Source organism: Ovis aries, chromosome 22 (genome assembly GCF_016772045.2).
Source record: "Ovis aries strain OAR_USU_Benz2616 breed Rambouillet chromosome 22, ARS-UI_Ramb_v3.0, whole genome shotgun sequence".
NCBI classification, from domain to species: Eukaryota; Metazoa; Chordata; class Mammalia; order Artiodactyla; family Bovidae; genus Ovis; species Ovis aries.
Genome location: NC_056075.1, coordinates 39049574 through 39068613, shown reverse-complemented (window position 1 = coordinate 39068613; position 19040 = coordinate 39049574). Strand labels below are relative to the sequence as shown.

Sequence of the window (19040 nt, the reverse complement as noted above, 5' to 3'; positions counted from 1 at the left end):
ATAAGAGTTGGGGGAGCGCCTTCCAGGTTGGAGGCCTTGCCGGGAACAGTTCGGACAAAGGTGACCAGGTAGGCATATCAAGATGAGACTGGGAGGTGGCGGCTGGAGTGCCCAGCCTGGGGGCTCTGGGAGTGAAAGCTGGAAGCCAGGTCGTGAAGACCCCTGGAGGCATTCTGCAGCCCCAGATGTATTCAGCAGGATGTGAAATTAGGGCGAGGGTGGAGTCGGGGAAATGCTTTATCAGTTGAGCTGGTTTCTTTACCTTAGGACTTCTTAAGAGCCTTTAATGTGCTCACACACCGGGTAAATCTTTACAAGGGAGAGATGCCACGAAAAGTCATATCCACAAGTAACTGACCACAGAGGTGTTTTTTTCACAGTTCAGTTCAGTCGCTCAGTCGTGTCTGACTCTTTGCAACCCCATGGACTGCAGCATGCCAGGCCTCGCTACTCTAACTCATGTTCATCAAGTCGGTGATAGTCTGGTGTTTTCCACAGATCCTCTCAAATGATCAGCGTCCGTTGTTTAGTTGCTGAGTCATGTCCAACTCTGCGACCCCATGGACTGTAGCCGGCCAGGCTCCTTGGCCCATGGGATTCTCGAGATGAGAATCCTGCAGTAGGTTGCCATGCCCTCCTCCAAGGCATCTTCCCAACCCAGGGATCAGCCGCGTGTCTCCTGCATTGGCAGGAGGATTCTTTACTGCTGAGCCACCAGGAAAGCCCCGTCTACCCTTTGGAAAATGATGCTTGGAGCCAAGACACAAGTTGCACCTTGAGGAGGAGAGCGAGGTAAAGACTACCTGGGTTTGGGGACAAGGGTCCTTCCTGGGGGTCATTCGGAGGCCTCAGAGCTGGGGCTTCAGCCACATGGCTCCTCTCCCAGCTGCCGGGGCATCTGCAGCCCCGAGAAGGAACAGAGGCTCCTGCTAGAGTGAATGCAGGAAGGACCTGGCCAGCAGTGCAGAATTTATTATAGGAAAACAGTCAACCCCCAGACCACTTGGACCACCTCCCCCAGGCCCCTGGGCCATAACATATGGTGTGGTTTAAATTTCCAAAATTGAGGAGTACTTAAGGAAAAAATGTTGGCAAGCTCTGAGCACTTGTAAAACCTTCCGAGCTGAGGGGGAGGCTGGGCCCCATCCCTCCAGGAGACACAGGCAGCGCGCAGCAGGGGCAGCGAGGTCCGGGGGGCCCAGACCGGGGTCCAAGAGCAGAGTCTTCTGGTCAAGGCTGGCCAGTGGAGAGAGAGGGAAGTGACCCCCTGCAGCAGCCCTAGGATGGGCTGAAGGCCGGCCAAGGAACCACCTCATCCTCAGCACAGATCCCAGCCAGACCAGCAGATGTGGGGGTAGGGTGGGGGCGGTCACTGGGGGTGGGGTAGGGGTCACTGGTGAGGTGGAGTGCAGACACTCTCTGTACTGCTGTCTAAGCATCTGGATGCAGTTTGTGTAGTGAGCTGGGTCCCCAGGTCTGTCCCTGCAGATGGAGCAGTCAGTCGGGTGTGCCCAGGGTCACGCCTTGCGCAGAGCGAGCCAGCCCTGTCCAGCGTCTGAAAGAGCTGATGAACATGAATCCTCTTGCTTCTGAAAAGTGCAAAAGGCCCTGGGGTGGCCTGCCATTCCATTAAGAGGCATGTAGGATTACGACGGAAGCAGAGAAACAGCAGAGGGAAGTAACGGGGTGCTGGCTCAGCAGAAGCAGGAGGAAGTGCCACAGGGGACAACCTCGGGGTGGGGCTGGGCCAGTGGCGGGCAGGCCAGCACGGCTGCTCCAGGCAAGGGCTCAGTGCAGCCCGAGGGGCCCGCATCACATGCGTGGGCCCTTGGGACCTCCCTAACATCACCGGGGTCAGCGAGGCTTGGGGTGGGACCAGAACTGCCAAGGACCCCTGGGACCCCTGCTGAGAACAACGAGGTGGGGCTTACCCTTCTCCTCGAGGGATTTCCATGCCATGCGGATAAAATGTGTAAAACTGTGCAGAAACTGTCCATAAGTGCAGGGAGGGGAGGAGGCCGGGTTGTAAACTCGGAAGGAGCTACCGTGGGTTTAACCCCCTTGTGAATGCCTTCACCAGCAGATGCAGGGGAGGGCAGGGGTTCAGCAGCTCACTGTCACAGGAGGAGCTGCTGTGTGACCTGGATTCCTTCTGTTCACAGTCCTACCTCTGTCTCCTGACCGGAAGTCAAAACCTGAGTGGCTGCGGGCAGCCCTGATTCACCGCCTGAAGCATCAGGGCCACCATGAGTGCGCACAGGCCATGGGGGTGGCCCCACGCCCCAGGGGAGGTCAGGGTGGCCCCTCGCCCTTCAGCATACCCCAGAGCACTTTGGAATACTCAGCACTCTGCTCTGTGTTCAGCCAATATTACCTCTGCCCGCTCAGCTTCAGCCAGGCCCTCCTCCTAAGCACTCCTGGGCCCTTCCCGTCACACCAACCTCTCAGACCCACACCTGCCAAGCCCTTTCTTCTGGGTACTCTGACCCTTGCCTCGGTTGAGCCTTCACCTGTCCTGCCACAAACACCTGGGCGTGGGCAGAGGGCAGCAAGAGTGCCCCTGGAGGGGACTGGGCCCCCAAGAACCAAGCCTCCCCACTGCAGGCCTGCTCTGGCCTGGATCACCTGCCTTGGCCCTGCCAGGCTTGGGTACTTCTGAAGAGGATAAAAATTCTGAATCTGGAGACCAATGGCACCCCTGGCTGGGTGCTCCCCACTGGCCTGGCACAGACCTGGGGGCCCATATTCCTGGATAAGGCTTCCCACTGCTCCTGCTGTGGGGTTTGGGCAGCCTCTTACCTTTGGGGTGAGGTACTTGGTCATAATTTCCTTCCCTTTTTCTCCCAGTTTTTCATCTGGAGTAACTTCATATTCTGCCTAAAACAAGAAGGAAAAGAACAATAATAGATTTGCTCATGAGCTTCTTACAATTGTAGAACCTTAGAGGCCCCTGGAGAAGACACCCTGGAGGTCATATGACCAAACTCCTTCTTCAGCAGGACGGGGAGTGAGGCCCAGAGAAGGGAGGGGCCCTGGTGTCCAGTCCAGCCGGCTGTGCTCCACTGTGGACACGTGCTCAGAACAGCGGCCGCACACTAGGGTCATTGGGGAGCCAACGCTGGTGCTTGGACCCTGCCCCACACCCACAGAGTCAGACCCTTTGGTGATAGGGTCAGGCCTCCAGGCAGCTGGTGGAGAGAACCACACGCTTAGGAAAATCAAAGGAAGCTGCTGGAAGTTAATTAGAGCCAGCAAACTGGAAGGCCCTCAAGAGGCTGCCTGAGGTCACTCAGACCTTTCATGCTGCATGACCTTGGACAGTTTCTTCAGCCTCCATACAATGCAGATGGAAAAAGCGCCTACGTGTAGGGCGACTGTGCAGAGAGAACAAGACAAAGCCAGGCACATAATAAATACTCAATTAACGGCTGCTGTATTTACCACTCTTGCAATTACTGCACTTTGTAAGAGAAGACAATAATATGCATGGCATAACTTTGACAGCTTTTCAGTTTACAAAGGGAACACACAGAGATTCTTCATATGTGCTTATATGAACCTTATTTGAGCCCAGGTAGTGATATGGTGGTAAAGAACCTGCCTGCCGATGCAGGAGACATGGGTTTGATCCCTGGGTCAGGAAGATCCCCTGGAGAAGGGAATGACAATCCGCTCCAGTATTCTTGTCTGGAGAATTCCATGGACAGAGTAGCCTGGTGGGCTATAGTCCATAGGGTCACAAAGAGTTGGACACAACTAAGCAACTGTAGCTGTGAAATTAAAAGATGCTTACTCCTGGGAAGGAAAGTTATGACCAACCTAGATAGCATATTCGAAAGCAAAGACCTTACTTTGCCGACTAAGGTCCACCTAGTCAAGGCTATGGTTTTTCCAGTGGTCATGTACGGATGTGAGAGTTGGACTGTGAAGAAAGCTAAGCGCCGAAGATTTGATGCTTTTGAATGGTGGTGTTGGAGAAGACTCTTGAGAGTCCCTTGGACTGCAAGGAGATCCAACCAGTCCATTCTGAAGGAGATCAGCCCTGGGATTTCTTTGGAAGGAATGATGCTAAAGCTCAAACTCCAGTACTTTGGCCACCTCATGCGAAGAGTTGACTCATTGGAAAAGACTCTGATGCTGGGAGCGATTAGGGGCAGGAGGAAAAGGGGACGACAGAGGATGAGATGGCTGGATGGCATCACTGACTCGATGGACGTGAGTCTGAGTGAACTCCGGGAGTTGGTGATGGACAGGGAGGCCTGGTGTGCTGCGATTCATGGGGTTGCAAGGAGTCGGACACAACTGAGCAACTGAACTGAACTGAACTGAACTGAAGCGACAGAGCACTGTGACACAGAAGGCAGGGCTGCAATCACACCCCTTCATTCACATACAAAGAGCAGGGGGTTTAGCAGAGTTGCCCAGGGTCAATGGTGGGGAAGCAGCAGGGCTGGGACATGGACCTCCAAGCCTGGACACCTTTTACAAAAACACCAAGGAAGTTAGTACCCGGATCGCTGACCATGCCAATGGGACTCGGGCTCTATAGAAAGAAGTGAGGCTTCAAAAGATGGACCATTTTATTTCCCCTGACCCCAAGTGAGGCTCCTTCACAGGCACTTGACCCACTTGCCAAGAGGATAAAAGGCTGCCTCGACTTAATGAAAAGCCTGGTGAGCTTGCCTTTCTCATTTCAACAGGGGAACTAATTGCAGATTGTTTATAACTAGTTCAAAATCTGCCACCCAAGGATTTGTCAGCCTCCATCCAAAAGTGCAGCTATTTCCAAAGAGACAGGAAGTGACATCAGCACAGAGGGTCTGAAACTCCTTTTCCAGCCACCTCACTGTGGAGTTAGACCCCAATACTCACCCCCAGCTACACCCCCACCCCCTGCTGGTTCAAAGCAGACTCTCAACTCAGTGTCTAGAGTCCGGTTTCTCACCAGTCCAGCCAGGAAGACCCTCCTGGGCTGGAGCTGCACCTCTCCGGGGCAGAGGGTTCTAGAACACAACTGCCCACCTATCTTCCAGGGGAGCAGAGAGATGCTCCCAGTGTCCAGCTGCCCTAGGAACCCTGCCTGGTGGTCTGGCTCTGTGGGAATTTACCCAGACTGCTTTGCAGGGCCCAGGCCACAGGCAAATGGCCGCCTACCTTTTGGGGGGTAACTCAATCCCACGCAGAACTCTGGATTTGCACCGTCCCAAAATACCTCTGCGAAGGCGGCTCTATTTAACCAAACGGAGGCCTGAGGCTCACTAATCAGCCTCAATAGCCAGCTGAAAATATTATTGCTCTGGGTACTAAAACCCACGTTAAAAAAAATAACAACACTTTCAGGTCAGCTGCCTCCCAGCAGAGGCCCGGCCGGGCAGCTGGGCGCCAGGGTTCCACAGGGAGGCAGCCGGGAGCACGCCGGGACAGGCCTCCCCAGCCTGGGATCAAAAGGCCTTTCTTTGAGAGTCCATGTCAGGTCACCACCACCTGAAGAGCATTTGTGTTGGGAGGCAGAAAACCAACAGAAGGCTTCCAACTGGGCTTTCTGCACCGATTAAGTCACCTGGAGTGACAGGCCATGTCTCTACCGTGACCCCCGAGAGGGGCTCCTGGGGGACCCGTCCTGAGAGGCCACCTACGGAGAAAAACACCCCGGGCAGCACTCAGGGCGATCACACGGGCCAGAGGCGGGGACCACCAGGAATCCGCTCCCGCAGGAGCACCCTTGCCCAGGTGGTGGGCAAAAGCTGCTGAAATCAGCTGCAGCCAGAAAACAGAAGAAGCAAATAAGAACTTGGGTTGGCCCGTGCTCTGTGACAACCTCAGAGAGGTGGGATGGGGCGGGAGGTGGGAGGGCAGTTCCAGAGGGAGACGACACACGTATGCCTATGGCTGATGTGTGCTGAGCTACGGCAGAAACCAACACAACATTGTAAGGCAATTACTCTCCAATTAAAAATAAATGCATTAAAAGAAGTTGGGTTGGGCCAACAGCCTAGAATTTTACAACTGGAAATGGCAGACAGTGACTTCAGTGAACAGAGAGGTAAATGACATACCAGGAGGACCTGTGACGTCCATCCATAAGAGTTCCCTCCAACGAGAGGGCGGGTGGGCTTGTCCCCACCCCACCCCCCCAAAAGGGGACACACACTGTCCTCCCTGCTGTGTTGCCCACTTGAAACCTTCTCCTGCCCTGGGCTCAGCCCTAACGGCCAGAGTGCTGAAGAGCTCCTTGCCAATCCACTCGGAGAACACTTCTCTTCCCCAGATACATCCATGGTGCCAACCGAGGGAGGCATTTAATGAGCCTTCTCTCCGCACGGTGATTTATGCCAAACACAGGAATGGGCTTTGGGGAGGAGATGCTGTAACACAAAGCGCAAAATACGACATTGAGTTCAAGGCGAAAAGAATTATTTATATATCTGTGCCTGCCAAAAGGGTATAAACATCTGTGTACATCCTAGTTTATAAAGCCAATATTTCATTCTCTTGGCGGGCTCTAATTGCATCATCCATCTCAGGAAATGCTAATGAAAATATGTCCTCTATTAAACACATTTCTCTCAGATGAGGTTTTAAAAAAACATGAAGATTGCAAACCGGTACAAGGGGCCCTTCCACGTTCTCACAGAAGCCGGCGCTGGTTTTTACAGAGAGGAGTCTGAGCAGAATTCCTCTCGGCGAGATGTCATCCCCCTCCTCTCGGGAGCCCTTCTCCTGCCCTGGCAGGAAGATGAAGTCAGAGACGCTTTGAGGTCTCGCCACCTCCGGCTTCTGTAATTACCGATGTGGTCAGCTTTTCCAGAGTCTTCGCGGCAGGGACAAGTGACGCGCCCAGCTGGCAAGGCTGCTCCCCATGGCCCTCTCTGGAGAAACACCCGGCTCCTCCCACACCGGCCTTGGCATCTTGCCGGTGCCAACCCTGGGGGCCAGGGGTTTCCGTCTGCCCCTCTGGAGTCACTGCCCACCCCGCTTCGGGACAGAGGAGAGTGAGGATGGGGAGCTCCCTGCCAGTTCCCTCCCTGCCGGGCGCCCAGGCTCCTGCAGCTGCCTTCTCCCACTCCTTCCCGTATGGGCCCCTGTCCCTGCAGAGCTGGAGGCAGCGAAGGCTTGTATCTGCATATGTAGGCCAGGACTCCGACAAACGCCCTTCATTAAACCCTACTTCATTCACACGTGAGCAAGCCATCCATCTCTGGCCAAGTCCCTCACTGATGCTTGAAAAATCCTTCAGAAGGCTGGCATCACCTGCCGCTTTTCATCCACCCAGCTAGAACGAAGAAGCCTACAAACAGGGGTGTCCCTGCACCAGGGTCCCGGGGTCAGATGGGCCTGCTCAGCCTCACAGCCTGTGTCCCCTGGGCAGGCAGAGCCTTCGCAGATCCCTGGCTGTCGTGTTAGGAGCCCTGTTGGGCCTGGGTCAGGAAGGGTTCCCTGGCCCAGGGTCACTGGGGCAGGCTCGAGGGAGAAGGGAAGGGGGAGCGGACCCCTGGCCACGTGGGGTACAAGCTGAGGGTGAGAGGAGGGACCCCAAGGAGGGGTGGCACCACAGCCACCAAGCTTGAGAGACACACCTTGACAGAGGTGAACTCAGAAAAGTCAGAGGAAACGGTTCTGACCCTCTCTTGGGGTGGGGGTGGGATGGGGGGGGGTGGTTGGCTGACGCGTCTGAGTCCCACGGCAGAGGGCCTGTGCTCTCGCCTCCCGCCCACCCATCATTCTCCTGGGAGCTCAGCCCTCAGCGGCTCTCCTTCACCGCCCCTTCACCACTCCTCCTCTGCCCCCAGCCCCCGGCATTCTTCCCCGTCCTCACTCCCCACAGGGCTCTCCCTGTTACTCTTTTAATTCTAAGTGGAAAGAACCTCAACCTAGTCTGAGTCAGGCGCAACTAGGATCTCTGGGTTCCTGAGCTCCGAGGATGGGGTGAACAACTAACTTGTGGGGAAAATGGAAATGCAGCCTGGCCCAGAGCAACAGAACCAGGGACGTGAGCACCACTGGAACCTACTCTCACAGTGTGTGCATGTGTCTGTCCATGTGTATGCGTCTGTGTGTGTGTGTATGTGTCTATGTGTGTGTGAGTGTGACGGTGTGTGTGTCTGTGTGTGTGTGTATGTGTCTATGTATGTGTGGGTATGACTGTGTGTCTGTGTGTGTGCACGTGTGTCTCTGTGTGTGTCTGTGTCGTGTATCTGTGTCTCTGTGTGTGTCTGTGTGTCTGTCTGTGTGTATATCTGTGTGTATGTGTCTGTGTGTTTGTGTCCATGTGCGTGTGTCCGTTTGTGTGTGTCTGTGAGTGTGTATGCGTGTGTGTATGTGTCTGTCTTTGTGTGTATGTGTGTGTATGTGTATGTCTGTGTGTGTCTGTGTGTATGTCTGTGTCTGTGTGTGTGTTTGTGTCTGTGTGTCTGTGTACGTGTCTGTGTGTCTGTGTGTGTATATGCCTGTGTGTCTGTGTCTTTGTGTGTATGTGTGTGTGCGTCTGTGTCTGTGTGTATGTGTGTCTGTGTCTGTGTGTGTGTGTGCCTGTGCACGTGTGTGTCTGTGTCTATGTATGTCTGTGTCTGCGTGTGTATGTGTTTGTGTCTGTGTGCATGTGTGTCTGTGTGTGTGTCTGTGTCGTGTGTATGCATGTGTGTATGTATCTGTGTCTTTGTGTGTATATGTGTGCGTGTGTGTCTGTGTGTATGTCTGTCTGTGTGTGTGTCTGTGTCTGTGTGTGTGTCTGTGTGTGTGTATGTCTGTGTCTGTGTGTCTGTGTCTATGTGTGTGTGTCTGTGTGTTTGTGTCTCTGTGTGTGTATGTCTGTGTCTGCATGTGTGTCTGTGTGTGCGTCTGTGTGTGTGTCTGTGTCTGTGTGTGTGTCTATGTGTGTGTGTGTCTGTGTCTGCATGTCTGTGTCTGCATGTGTGTATGTGTGTGCGTCTGTGTCTATGTGTGTGTGTGTCTGTGTGCATGTGTGTCTGTCTGTGTCTGTGTGTGTGTTTGTATCTATGTGTCTGTGGGTGTCTGTCTGTGTCTGTGTGTGTCTGTGTCTATGTGTGTGTGTGTCTGTGTGCATGTGTGTCTGTGTGTGTGTCTGTGTGTGTGTCTGTGTATGTCTGTGTCTGCATGTGTGTCTGTGTCTGCATGTGTGTATGTGTGTGCGTCTGTGTCTATGTGTGTGTGTGTGTGTGCGTGTGTGTGTGTGTGTATGTCTGTGTCTGCATGTTTGTGTGTGTCTGTGTGTGCGTCTGTGTCTGTGTTTGTGTCTGTGTGTGTGTCTATGTGTGTGTGTCTGTGTCTGCATGTGTGTATGTGTGTGCGTCTGTGTCTATGTGTGTGCGTCTCTGTGTGTGTGTGTCTGTGTGTGTTTGTGTCTATGTGTCTGTGGGTGTCTGTCTGTGTGTCTGTGTCTGTGTGTGCATGTGTGTCTATGTGTGTGTCTGTGTCTGCATGTCTGTGTCTGCATGTGTGAATGTGTGTGCGTCTGTGTCTGTGTGTGTCTGTGTGCATGTGTGTCTGTCTGTGTCTGTGTGTTTGTGTCTATGTGTCTGTGTGTGTATGTGTCTGTGTGTGTTTGTGTGTCTGTGTGTGTGTGTTGGCCTCATTCTCCCTGGGTGCTGCCTGACTTGCTCCAGTGGCAGGAAACATGGTGGCCAGGTTTTTTATTCTAAGCCTCCTCTACCAGAGAAGGAATTCCCCTCAAGTCAATAAGCCCCAGGAAAAGGACCCACTGACCTGCACTGGCTCACAGGCCCATCCCTGTTCCCATCAATTGTGGTCTTCAGGTAACATCGCTAAGAACAGGGCAGCTTCTGGAAGAGCCATGTTGTTTAGGAGTATAGGCGGGGCACCAAGGAGACAGAACAATCCCACAGATGTCCAATAGATGAACCCAGTTTGTTGTTATTCAGTTGCTAAGTCGTATGGACAGAAGCACGCCAGGCTTTCCTGTCCTTCACCACCTCCCCGAGTTGGCTCAAACTCACATCCATTGAGTCGGTGATGCCATCCAACCAACTCATCCTCTGTCATTCCCTTCTCCTGCCTTCAATCTTTCCCAGCATCAGGGTCTCTTCCAATGAGTAGTCTCTTTGTGTCAGGTGGCCAAAGTATCGGAGCTTCAGCTTCAGCATTAGTCCCTCCAATGAGTACTGAGGATTGATCTCCTTTAGAACTGACTGGCTTGGTCTCCTTGCAGTCCAAGGGCTCCCAAGAGTCTTCTCCAGCACCACATTTTGAAAGCATCAATTCTTCAATGCTTAGTCTTCTTTATGGTCCAGCTCTCACATCCATACATGACAACTGGAAAAACCATAGATTTGACTATGGTTTTCTTCTTTTAAGTGGTACATTTTCAAGATGACCCTGCTCCCAGGGTCTAGCTTCACCAAAGGCTCTGAGGGTCTCTACATCTACCTGAAGGATAACTACCACCGTCCCCCTCACTCTTTTGGGAGATCACAGCGGTGATAGAAGGACAAAAACAAATACTGGGTATGATTCAAAAATAAGAGAAGCAGAATACTTAGTTCCCCTGGTGAGGCATTTCAAGTCATTTTACAACAAAATTTCAGGATAAGATTGGCTATTAATGTCAAGTGATTTTCCGTAGTTCTGAGCTAATGAATATCTTGGAATAACTTCTAGCGTTTCCTGATGTGAGATTCCATCTGTTGTAACATCATATTTGTAGTTGCCAGCCTCTAAGATGGAGACTTTAGTAATCTTTGCCCCTTGCTATTCATGTTCTTGAGAAGGCTCTTTCCAAACCAAATAGAGCCAACCTGTATATCAGACATATGACAACATGGAAGCTCTGAGACCAGTTTACAAAAGACATTTCAGGACTCCTGCTTGCCAGTGTATAGGGGACATGGGTTTGATCCCTGGTCCAGGAAGATCCCACATACTGCAGAACAACTATGCCTGTGGGCCATAACCACTGAGCCTGCACTCTAGAGTGTGTGACCCGCACCTACTGAGCCTATGCGCTGCCACTACTGAAGGCTGCAGGCCTAGAGCCTGAGCTCCAATACAAGAGAAGCCTCCACAATGAGAAGCCTGTGTACCACAATGAAGAGTAACCCCCTCTTGCCACAGCTGGAGAAGGCCCTTGTGCAGGAACGAAGACCCAGCACAGATGAAAAAGAGAAGACACTGCAGCTTCTATCATCCTCGCTCCAGGGCAAGCCAGTCCTCTTATGAGGACACTCGAGCAGTTCACGGAGAGGCTCACATCGAAGACAACTAAGGCCTCTAGCTAATAGCCAGCACCAACATGCCAGCCATGTGCACAAGCCTGGAAACAGATCAAGCCTTCAGACAACTTGAAGCCCCAGCCAACATCCTGACGTAACCTTTAAAGAGACCTTGAGCCAGTAGCACCTTGGTCAACCATTCCCACATCCTTGACCCACAGAAACTATGAGATAATAAATGCCTGTTGTTGTTTCAAGCTGTTAAGTTTTAGGTAATTTCCTCCCAGCAACAAATAATGAATACTTGATAGGTATTTGAACTTGTAGTCCATTAAAAAAATGCCCTTTGTTGCTTTTTCAATCTTCTGTTTAATTGGAAAGAAAGCTCCATAACGGCAGGAACTTCCTTCTCCTGCTCACTCCATAGTTTCCTGCTGCTAGAACAGAGTGTGATATGTTGAAGACATCTCATAAATGTGTGTTGAGTATGGTTGTGCATGCATGCTTAGCCGCTTCAGTTGTGTCCAGCTCTTTGTGATCCCATGGACTTAGCCCTCCAGGCTCCTCTGTCCATGGAATTCTCCAGGCAAGAATACTGGACTGGGTTGCCATTTCCTCCTCTGGGGGATTTTCCCTACCCAGGGATTGCACCTGCATTACTTATGTCTCCTGCATTGGCAGGCAGGTTCTTTACCATTCATGCCACCTGGGAAGCCCAAATATGGTTGAGAATCTGCCAAACCTCCCCTAACCCCAAAGAGCAGAGACCTGAAAACTTTAAGTCCCATCCAAGCTTGGGGACTAGAGGGTTTCAAATGAGGTGGGATGCCATCAAGGCTCCGAGAAAACAATTTAGAGGAGTATGTCAGTCTCTAAGGGGTCCATGGCAAGACCCTACTGGTCTTGAAGCCAAATCTACTCAAAGCCTTGACTTGGGTCACTGAATCCATTTCTCTGCGGGAGGACGATGGGGTAGTCCTTCTCAGGCTCCCAGAAGCCACTCAGTAACCAAGACTAAGGGCCAAATCATCCTTGTGTCTGATGCACAAACAGCTCCACTGACCCGGATCACCCAGGTCCCATGTTAAAACAGCCCATGTCTTCTGCTCAACCTGAGACTCTCAGACGTTAGGACTGTGCAGCAAGCAGTCTTTCCTGGGGGCGACGTCAGAGCCAACAAGGACGGGTTATTTTTCACCGAACTCCACTTGGTAGAAATTCAGCCTAGAGGTGGGGAGTAGTGTGGATGTCCCTGGCTGAGCCAGGAGCACTGGAGGGGCATGCTCCCCTAACGACACCACCACCTCCTCCCTCCTCGGAGTTCCAGTCAGGATGGAAGGAAAAAAAAAAAAAAAGGTATTTCAGACAAGCATTGCGCCAGCCCTGGAAAACTCAATAAAGTCTTCATGCGTAAAAGAGGTGTGCCAAAGGCTGGTCATTTGACGTCAGGATGGGCGATGAAAGGTTCTGCTAATTCCCAGAGATGCAGACACAAATTTGAGGGGATGGAGGAGCCTCTCGTGAGTGGTGGTGTCATTAAGGCGTAGGTAAAGAGCATGTGTCGCGTCCACACAGGGAGCCAGACTCGCATTTCCTTTCCAAAAGAGAGCTCTTGGTACAGGCCCAGCAACACAGAACGTCTGCACGACCAGAATGAAAATAGGCATCCATTGGATTTCTTCCCCCTTCTTCTCAAGCTGACTGGAAGAGCCTAACAAGACACGTGGCTGGAAAATTCCACTGGCTCCTGGGTTTAGCCTTGCCCTGCTCTGCCTCATCAACTCTCCAGACAGGTCCCAAAGCTGCTGATGCCTCATCTTTTCCAAACGGGGAGGAGCCTTGGTCCCAGGCTCACACTTTGGTCCTCGGCTCCTCCATCCACGTTCATCTCCTTGGTGAGCACATCTAGTCCGTGGCTGTAAGTGCCAGCTGTAGGCTGGTACTCCCAGTTCGCTATTTCCAGCCCAGGCCTTTCTCACAAACTTGACTCCAACACCCACCACCCCTCCCACATCTCTGCTGGGCTGTCTAGTAGACATCGGAAGCTGAGTCCCAGACAAAGCTCCTGACCTTCCCCCAAACAAGCCTCCCACAGCCTTACCCTCACTGCATCTTTCCACTGGTTCAGGTCAACACTTGGAAGTCATCCCCAACTCTTGTCTCTCACCCCACGGGCATCAGAAGATACTGTTAACTCTGGTTCAGAACATGCTCTAATCCTACTGCGTGTCAACCACCAGCTCTCACCCATCAGCGCTCCCCACTCTGCCCCTAGCCCACTGTAGCCTCTTCCCAACACAGAAGCCAGAGGGAAACTTTCAAAACCGAAATCAGGGAATTCCCTGACAGTCCAGCAGTTAGGATTCTGTGCTCTCACTTCAAAGGGCCTGGGTTCAATCCCTGGTCAGAGAACTAAGAGCCTACAAGCTGCATGGTGTGGCCAAAAAATTACAAAATAAAAACCGAAATCAGACCATGACACTTTTCTGCTCAAAAACCTTCCAGTGCCCACCCCCCAAATCAAAGCCAAAGCTCTATAATGGTACAAGGTCTTGCACGATCGTCACTTCCCCTGCTCCCTCTACTCCAGCCACGGACATCAGCTCCCAGTGGGTCTCGTGCATCAACTACTTGTCAGGTGTGCTATGAGCATCCAGAGATGATGAGCTATCCAGTTAGTGGAGGAGGCAGGCAGACAGATAAAGCCTGACTGGCTACATACGTGGCACCCGTGACATACCAGACACTGGCCTGAGCAGTACGAACACATTCGGTCTCTTCTCAACGCATCTGCCACCATCCGGTACAACTATGTCCCCTCTTACAGATAAAAGAGGTGAGGCACAAAGGGGTCAGACACCTGCCTACAGTCTTGGTGGGAGCTGAGGGGGTACCAGCATGGCACTGTGGTCTGTCTCAGGGGCCAGGTCTCTTATGATGCACTATTCCGCCAGCACCAAGCACTAATGAGGCACAGATGTGTGTCAAAGCAGCACCTCCAGCAGAGGGCACTCGGGAAGAGAGAGGGTGGACAGGGGAGGTTTTTGAGAGCAGAGTACAGGGGATGAGCTGGCATTCACCAGGTAGAGGTCCTGGGAGGCCTTTCTGGTAGCAAGAGGAAGGGAGGCAGGGCTGAGAGGCTTCAACCAGCTTGGCAAGTCAGAGCCCCCAGAAGCAGGTCTAGGGGCAGAATGCAGGTCTCAAGAAAGACCCAGGGAAAGCCATGCATGAAAGGCAGGGGCCTGTTAGTGGAAGGTCTAGTAAGTCAGCCTCAAAATGTGTAATTGGTCCTAGATGTCAATGTTTCCCAACCCTGAACATTTACAGAGTACTGTCCTGTGCTGTGCTGTGCTAAGTCGCTTCAGTTATGTTCGACTCTTTGAGACTCTATGGGCTGTAACCCGCCAGGCTCCTCTGTTCATGGGAGTCTCCAGGCAAGAATACTGGTATGGGCTGTCATGTCCTCCTCCAGGGGATCTTCCTGACCCAGGGATCCACATCTCTTACATCTCCCGCCTTGGCAGGTGGGTTCTTAACCACTAGGGCCACTTGGGAAGCCCAAGTACTGTCCTAAGAGATGTGAAAATTACCATTGTCTACTACCTCCTTCACTTTCGCTTTTCACTTTCATGCACTGGAGAAGGAAATGGCAACCCACTCCAGTGTTCTTGCCTGGAGAATCCCAGGGACGGGGGAGCCTAGTAGGCTGCCGTCTGTGGGGTCGCACAGAGTCGGACACGACTGAAGCGACTCAGCAGCAGCAGCAGCAGCAGCAACTACCTCCTTCATGGATCACTGCCGTGTTGTAGAAAAGGGGCTTAGGTAACTCAATGAAGCTATGAGCCATGCCACGAAGGGCCACCCAAGACGGATGGGTCACAGTGTAGAGCTCTGATAAAACATGGTCCACTGGAGGAGTGAATGGCAAACCACTCCAGTATTCTTGCCAGGAGAACTCCATGAACTATATGCAAACTCCGGGAGATAGTGAGGACAGTGGAGACTGGTATGCTGTAGGCCAGAGGGTCGCAAAGAGTTGGACACAACTGGTGACTGAACAAAACCAACAAATGTCTGCTATTCAAACAACAGGAGATAATGAGCACCCCTAAGTGCGAAGCTGTAGACTCCAAGTACCATTTCCCAGTAAAAGAAACCAGGGCTCCTTGGAGACATGATGAACTCTAGGTGTAGGGCAGGAAACATACAAGATGAGCCCAGAACATCACATCAGACAACATGATGGCTACCAGCAGCCAGTGGGGTCCTCTGAAGGGCTCAGAAGCCAACCTGAGGGGCTCCCACAGGCCAACAATGAAACCATGGAGCACCACTGCATCAAAATGCCCCACATTTAAGTCCATGCATTAAAACTCTAATTGATTACTACAGTTGGAGGATGCCTATGAACCAGTTAGGTACTTTGAAAACACACAAATACAAGAAAAGAATCAAGCACTCCCTATATGAACTTTTCTATGAGGTAACCAAACAGTAGAGAGAGGAATACCAGACCACCTGACCTGCTTCCTGAGAAATCTGTATGCAAGTCAAGAAGCAACAGTTAGAACTGGATATGGGACAACAGACTGGTTCCAAATTGGGAAAGGAGTGTGTCAAGGTTGTATATTGTCACCCTGCTGCTTTAATATATGCAGAGTATATCACGTAAAATGCCAGGCTGGATGTATCACAAGCTGGAATCAAGATTTCCGGGAGAAATATAATAACCTCAGATACGCAGGCAGAAAGCAAAGAAGAACTAAAGAGCCCCTTGATGAAAGTAAAAGAGGAGAGTGAAAAAATTGGCTTAAAACTCAACATTCAGAAAACAAAGATCATGGCACCCATCCAATCATTTCATGGCAAACAGATGGGAAAACAGAGGAAACAGTGAGAGACTTTATTTTTCTGGGCTCCAAAATCACTGCAGATGGTGATTGCAGCCATGTAATTAAAAGACTCTTGCTTCTTGGAAGAAAAGCTATGACCAACCTAGGCAGCATATTAAAAAGCAGACATTACAAAGGTCCATTTAGTCAAAGCTATGGTTTTCCCAGTGGTCATATATGGATGTAAGAGTTGGACTATACAGAAAGCTGAGCACTGAAGGATTGATGCTTTTGAACTGTGGTGTTGGAGAAGACTCTAGAGAGTCCCTTGGACAGCAAGGAGATCCAACCAGTCCATCCTAAAGGAGATCAATCCCAAATATTCATTGGAAGGACTGATGCTGATGCTGAAGCTCCAATACTTTGGTCACCTGATGTGAAGAACCAACTCATTGGAAAAGGCCCTGATGTTGGGAAAGACTGAAGGCAGGAGGAGAAGGGGACAACAGAGGATGAGATGGTTGGATGGCATCACCGACTCAATGGAATGAGTTTGAGTAAGCTCTGGGAGTTGGTGATGGACAGGGAAGCCTGGCGTACTGCAGTCCATGGGGTTGCAAAGAGCCAGACACGACTGAGTGACTGAACTGAACTGACTGAACCAAACAGTAATGGAAAGGAAGCATTTTTCAGTGAGCAAAGGAAGAAGGAATGATAGAATGTCGCTATGTCACAACCTTAATTAATCAATAGATTTGAATACTAAATATCAATGGCTACTGCCATCTCAAAAAGACACCAGATATTATAAGCTCCCTAGCAGAAGAGCATGAAACCACTTATGAAGTCAGCCCCCAACCCCTGCCAGATTGAAATTGAATCTGACCAAATTTCTGAAGTCAGTGAGCAACTTACAAGAAATACAGAGGAACCTATCAAATGACACATGGGGGTGAGAACACAACACTCAGACCATGGGACGCCCTAGGAGGTGGTTATAAACTGTGAAGAGATGCATTTGCAAATAGCATGAGAAAATCAGAAATTTGACCACTGAAGAGTATTTGATGATAGTAAAGAATTATTACTTTTTAGCTGTGCTAATGGTACTGTGGTTTTTTTGGCTAAAGAGCCCTCATCGTTTAGTGACACATACTGACATGTTCATGGATGAAACGACAGAAATGAGATCAGCTGCAAAATGCCACAGGGTGGGGGCTGCGGGGAGGATGTGGGTGAAACAAGATTGGCCTTGAGACTGTAACTGTTAAAGCAGGTGAAGGGTGCATGGAGGTTCATTATACTATTCTGTAGACTTCTTCTTTTTATAGCTTGAAATTTTCCATAATAAAAAGTTATGAAAAATACTTGGCCCCATCCCCAGAGATTTAAATTAATGAGTCTGGGCTTCAGCTCAGGCACTGATTATTTTTTTAAGGCTCCCCAGGTGTTTCTACTGCTCAGTTGAGGTTGGGAACTATTGCACTCACTGGCATGGAGACCAGGACAGAGGCTGTGGAGGGAAGGGAGCTAGGCTGGGAGAGGTCAAGGCACCAGGCACATGGTTCTTGATCTGGCTGGTAAAGAATGATGAGAGGGAGGGGTCAAGGACAATGCAAAGATTTCACATGTGGGTGATGGTGGGGTCACTGGAATAGGGAACGTGTCAGGGCTAGTAGTATGGGGGACCTGGGGGAAGGTGCTGAGTTAGTTTTAGGTGTTGACTTTGAGGGGCCCATGTGACTGTCAGTGAGATGTTCAGTGGACAGTTTGGCCAGTGGGTCTAGAGATCCACACTGAGACCCTAAAGCAGACACACAAACGTGGGCCCCCTCATTCTGCCCCCCAAACCAAGCCAGAGGTCAGGATGGCTGCAGCCAACGATGGCATTGGGGCCTCTAGGAAACAACAGCATCTCCACAACCCTGCCTTGGAAAGGGGGGCCCGGATGACCCCATGCCTTTCACGACTGACCATAATTCATCCTCCATCTCCCTACTCCTTGTCCACTTTCCTTGGATAGACTCCCTAGGCCCAGGGTGAGGTGCCCTAACCTCCTGAGCACGTGCCAAGGAACTCCTGCATGTTCATATGTCCTGTTCGAAAAGCTCACGCAGATCAGTCAACATTTGTTTTTAGTTGTTTGGTTTTTTTCAATCGAAGTATAGGCGATTTACAATGTTTCAGTGAAGAGAAATGATTCCATTATATATACACTCACATACACATTCTTTTTCAGATTCTTTTTAATTATAGGTTATATGTGCTATATAGTAGGTCTTTGTTGTTTATCTGTTTTTATAGTAGTATGTATCTGATAATCCCAAATTCCCAGTTAATCTCTGGTCACTGGAACAGGGATCATGTCAGGGCTGGTAGTTCCGGGGACCTGGGGAAAGATGCTGGTGGTGGTTTAGTCACTAAGTTGTGTCTGACCCTTTCATGACCCCATAAACTGTAGCCCACCAGGCTTCTCTGTCCATGGGATTTTTCAGACAAGAATGATGGAGTGGGTTGACATTTCCTTCTCCAGAGGATCTTCCCGACCCAAGGATCGAGCCCCCATCTCCTGCACTGCAGGTGGATTCTTTACAGACTGAGCCACCGGGGAAGAAACTATATACAGTAGTATGTATCTGCTAATCCCAAACTCCCAATTTATCCCTTCCCCGCCTTTCCCATTTGATAACCACCAAGTTTGTTTGGATGTGAGAGTTGGACTGTGAAGAAGGCTGAGCGCCGAAGATTTGATGCTTTTGAACTGTGGTGTTGGAGAAGACTCTTGAGAGTCCCTTGGACTGCAAGGAGATCCAACCAGTCCATTCTGAAGGAGATCAGCCCTGGGATTTCTTTTGGAAGGAATGATGCTAAAGCTGAAACTCCAGTACTTTGGCCACCTCATGCAAAGAGTCCACTCATTGGAAAAGACTCTGATGCTGGGAGGGATTAGGGGCGGGAGAAGGGGACGACAGTGGATGAGATGGCTGGATGGCACCACTGACTCGATGGACGTGAGTCTGAG

General features: G+C 51.0%; 2 protein-coding genes across 9 annotated transcripts in view; both read right to left on the bottom strand.

Annotated features, from left to right (window-relative positions):
• The window catches only part of GRK5 (G protein-coupled receptor kinase 5), a 231478-nt gene that overhangs the window by 52024 nt on the left and 160414 nt on the right, over nucleotides 1-19040 (bottom strand). For 7 of the 8 annotated variants that reach the window (XM_060404747.1, XM_042238657.2, XM_060404748.1 and 4 more), the window contains one exon: nucleotides 2800-2877. In XM_060404747.1, coding sequence (XP_060260730.1) covers nucleotides 2800-2877 — 78 coding nt within the window. Of the gene's footprint in view, nucleotides 1-2799; nucleotides 2878-19040 lie in introns of those variants that run through there. The other variant, XM_060404752.1, reaches the window with a different exon arrangement.
• LOC132658420 (histidine-rich glycoprotein-like) lies at nucleotides 2884-18852 on the bottom strand. Its single transcript, XM_060404753.1, has 2 exons — nucleotides 6604-18852; nucleotides 2884-6365 (listed from the first exon to the last, which is right to left on the bottom strand). The coding sequence occupies exon 1, from the start codon at nucleotides 8958-8960 to the stop codon at nucleotides 7935-7937; it is 1026 nt and encodes a 341-aa protein (XP_060260736.1). The 5' UTR covers nucleotides 8961-18852; the 3' UTR covers nucleotides 2884-6365; nucleotides 6604-7934.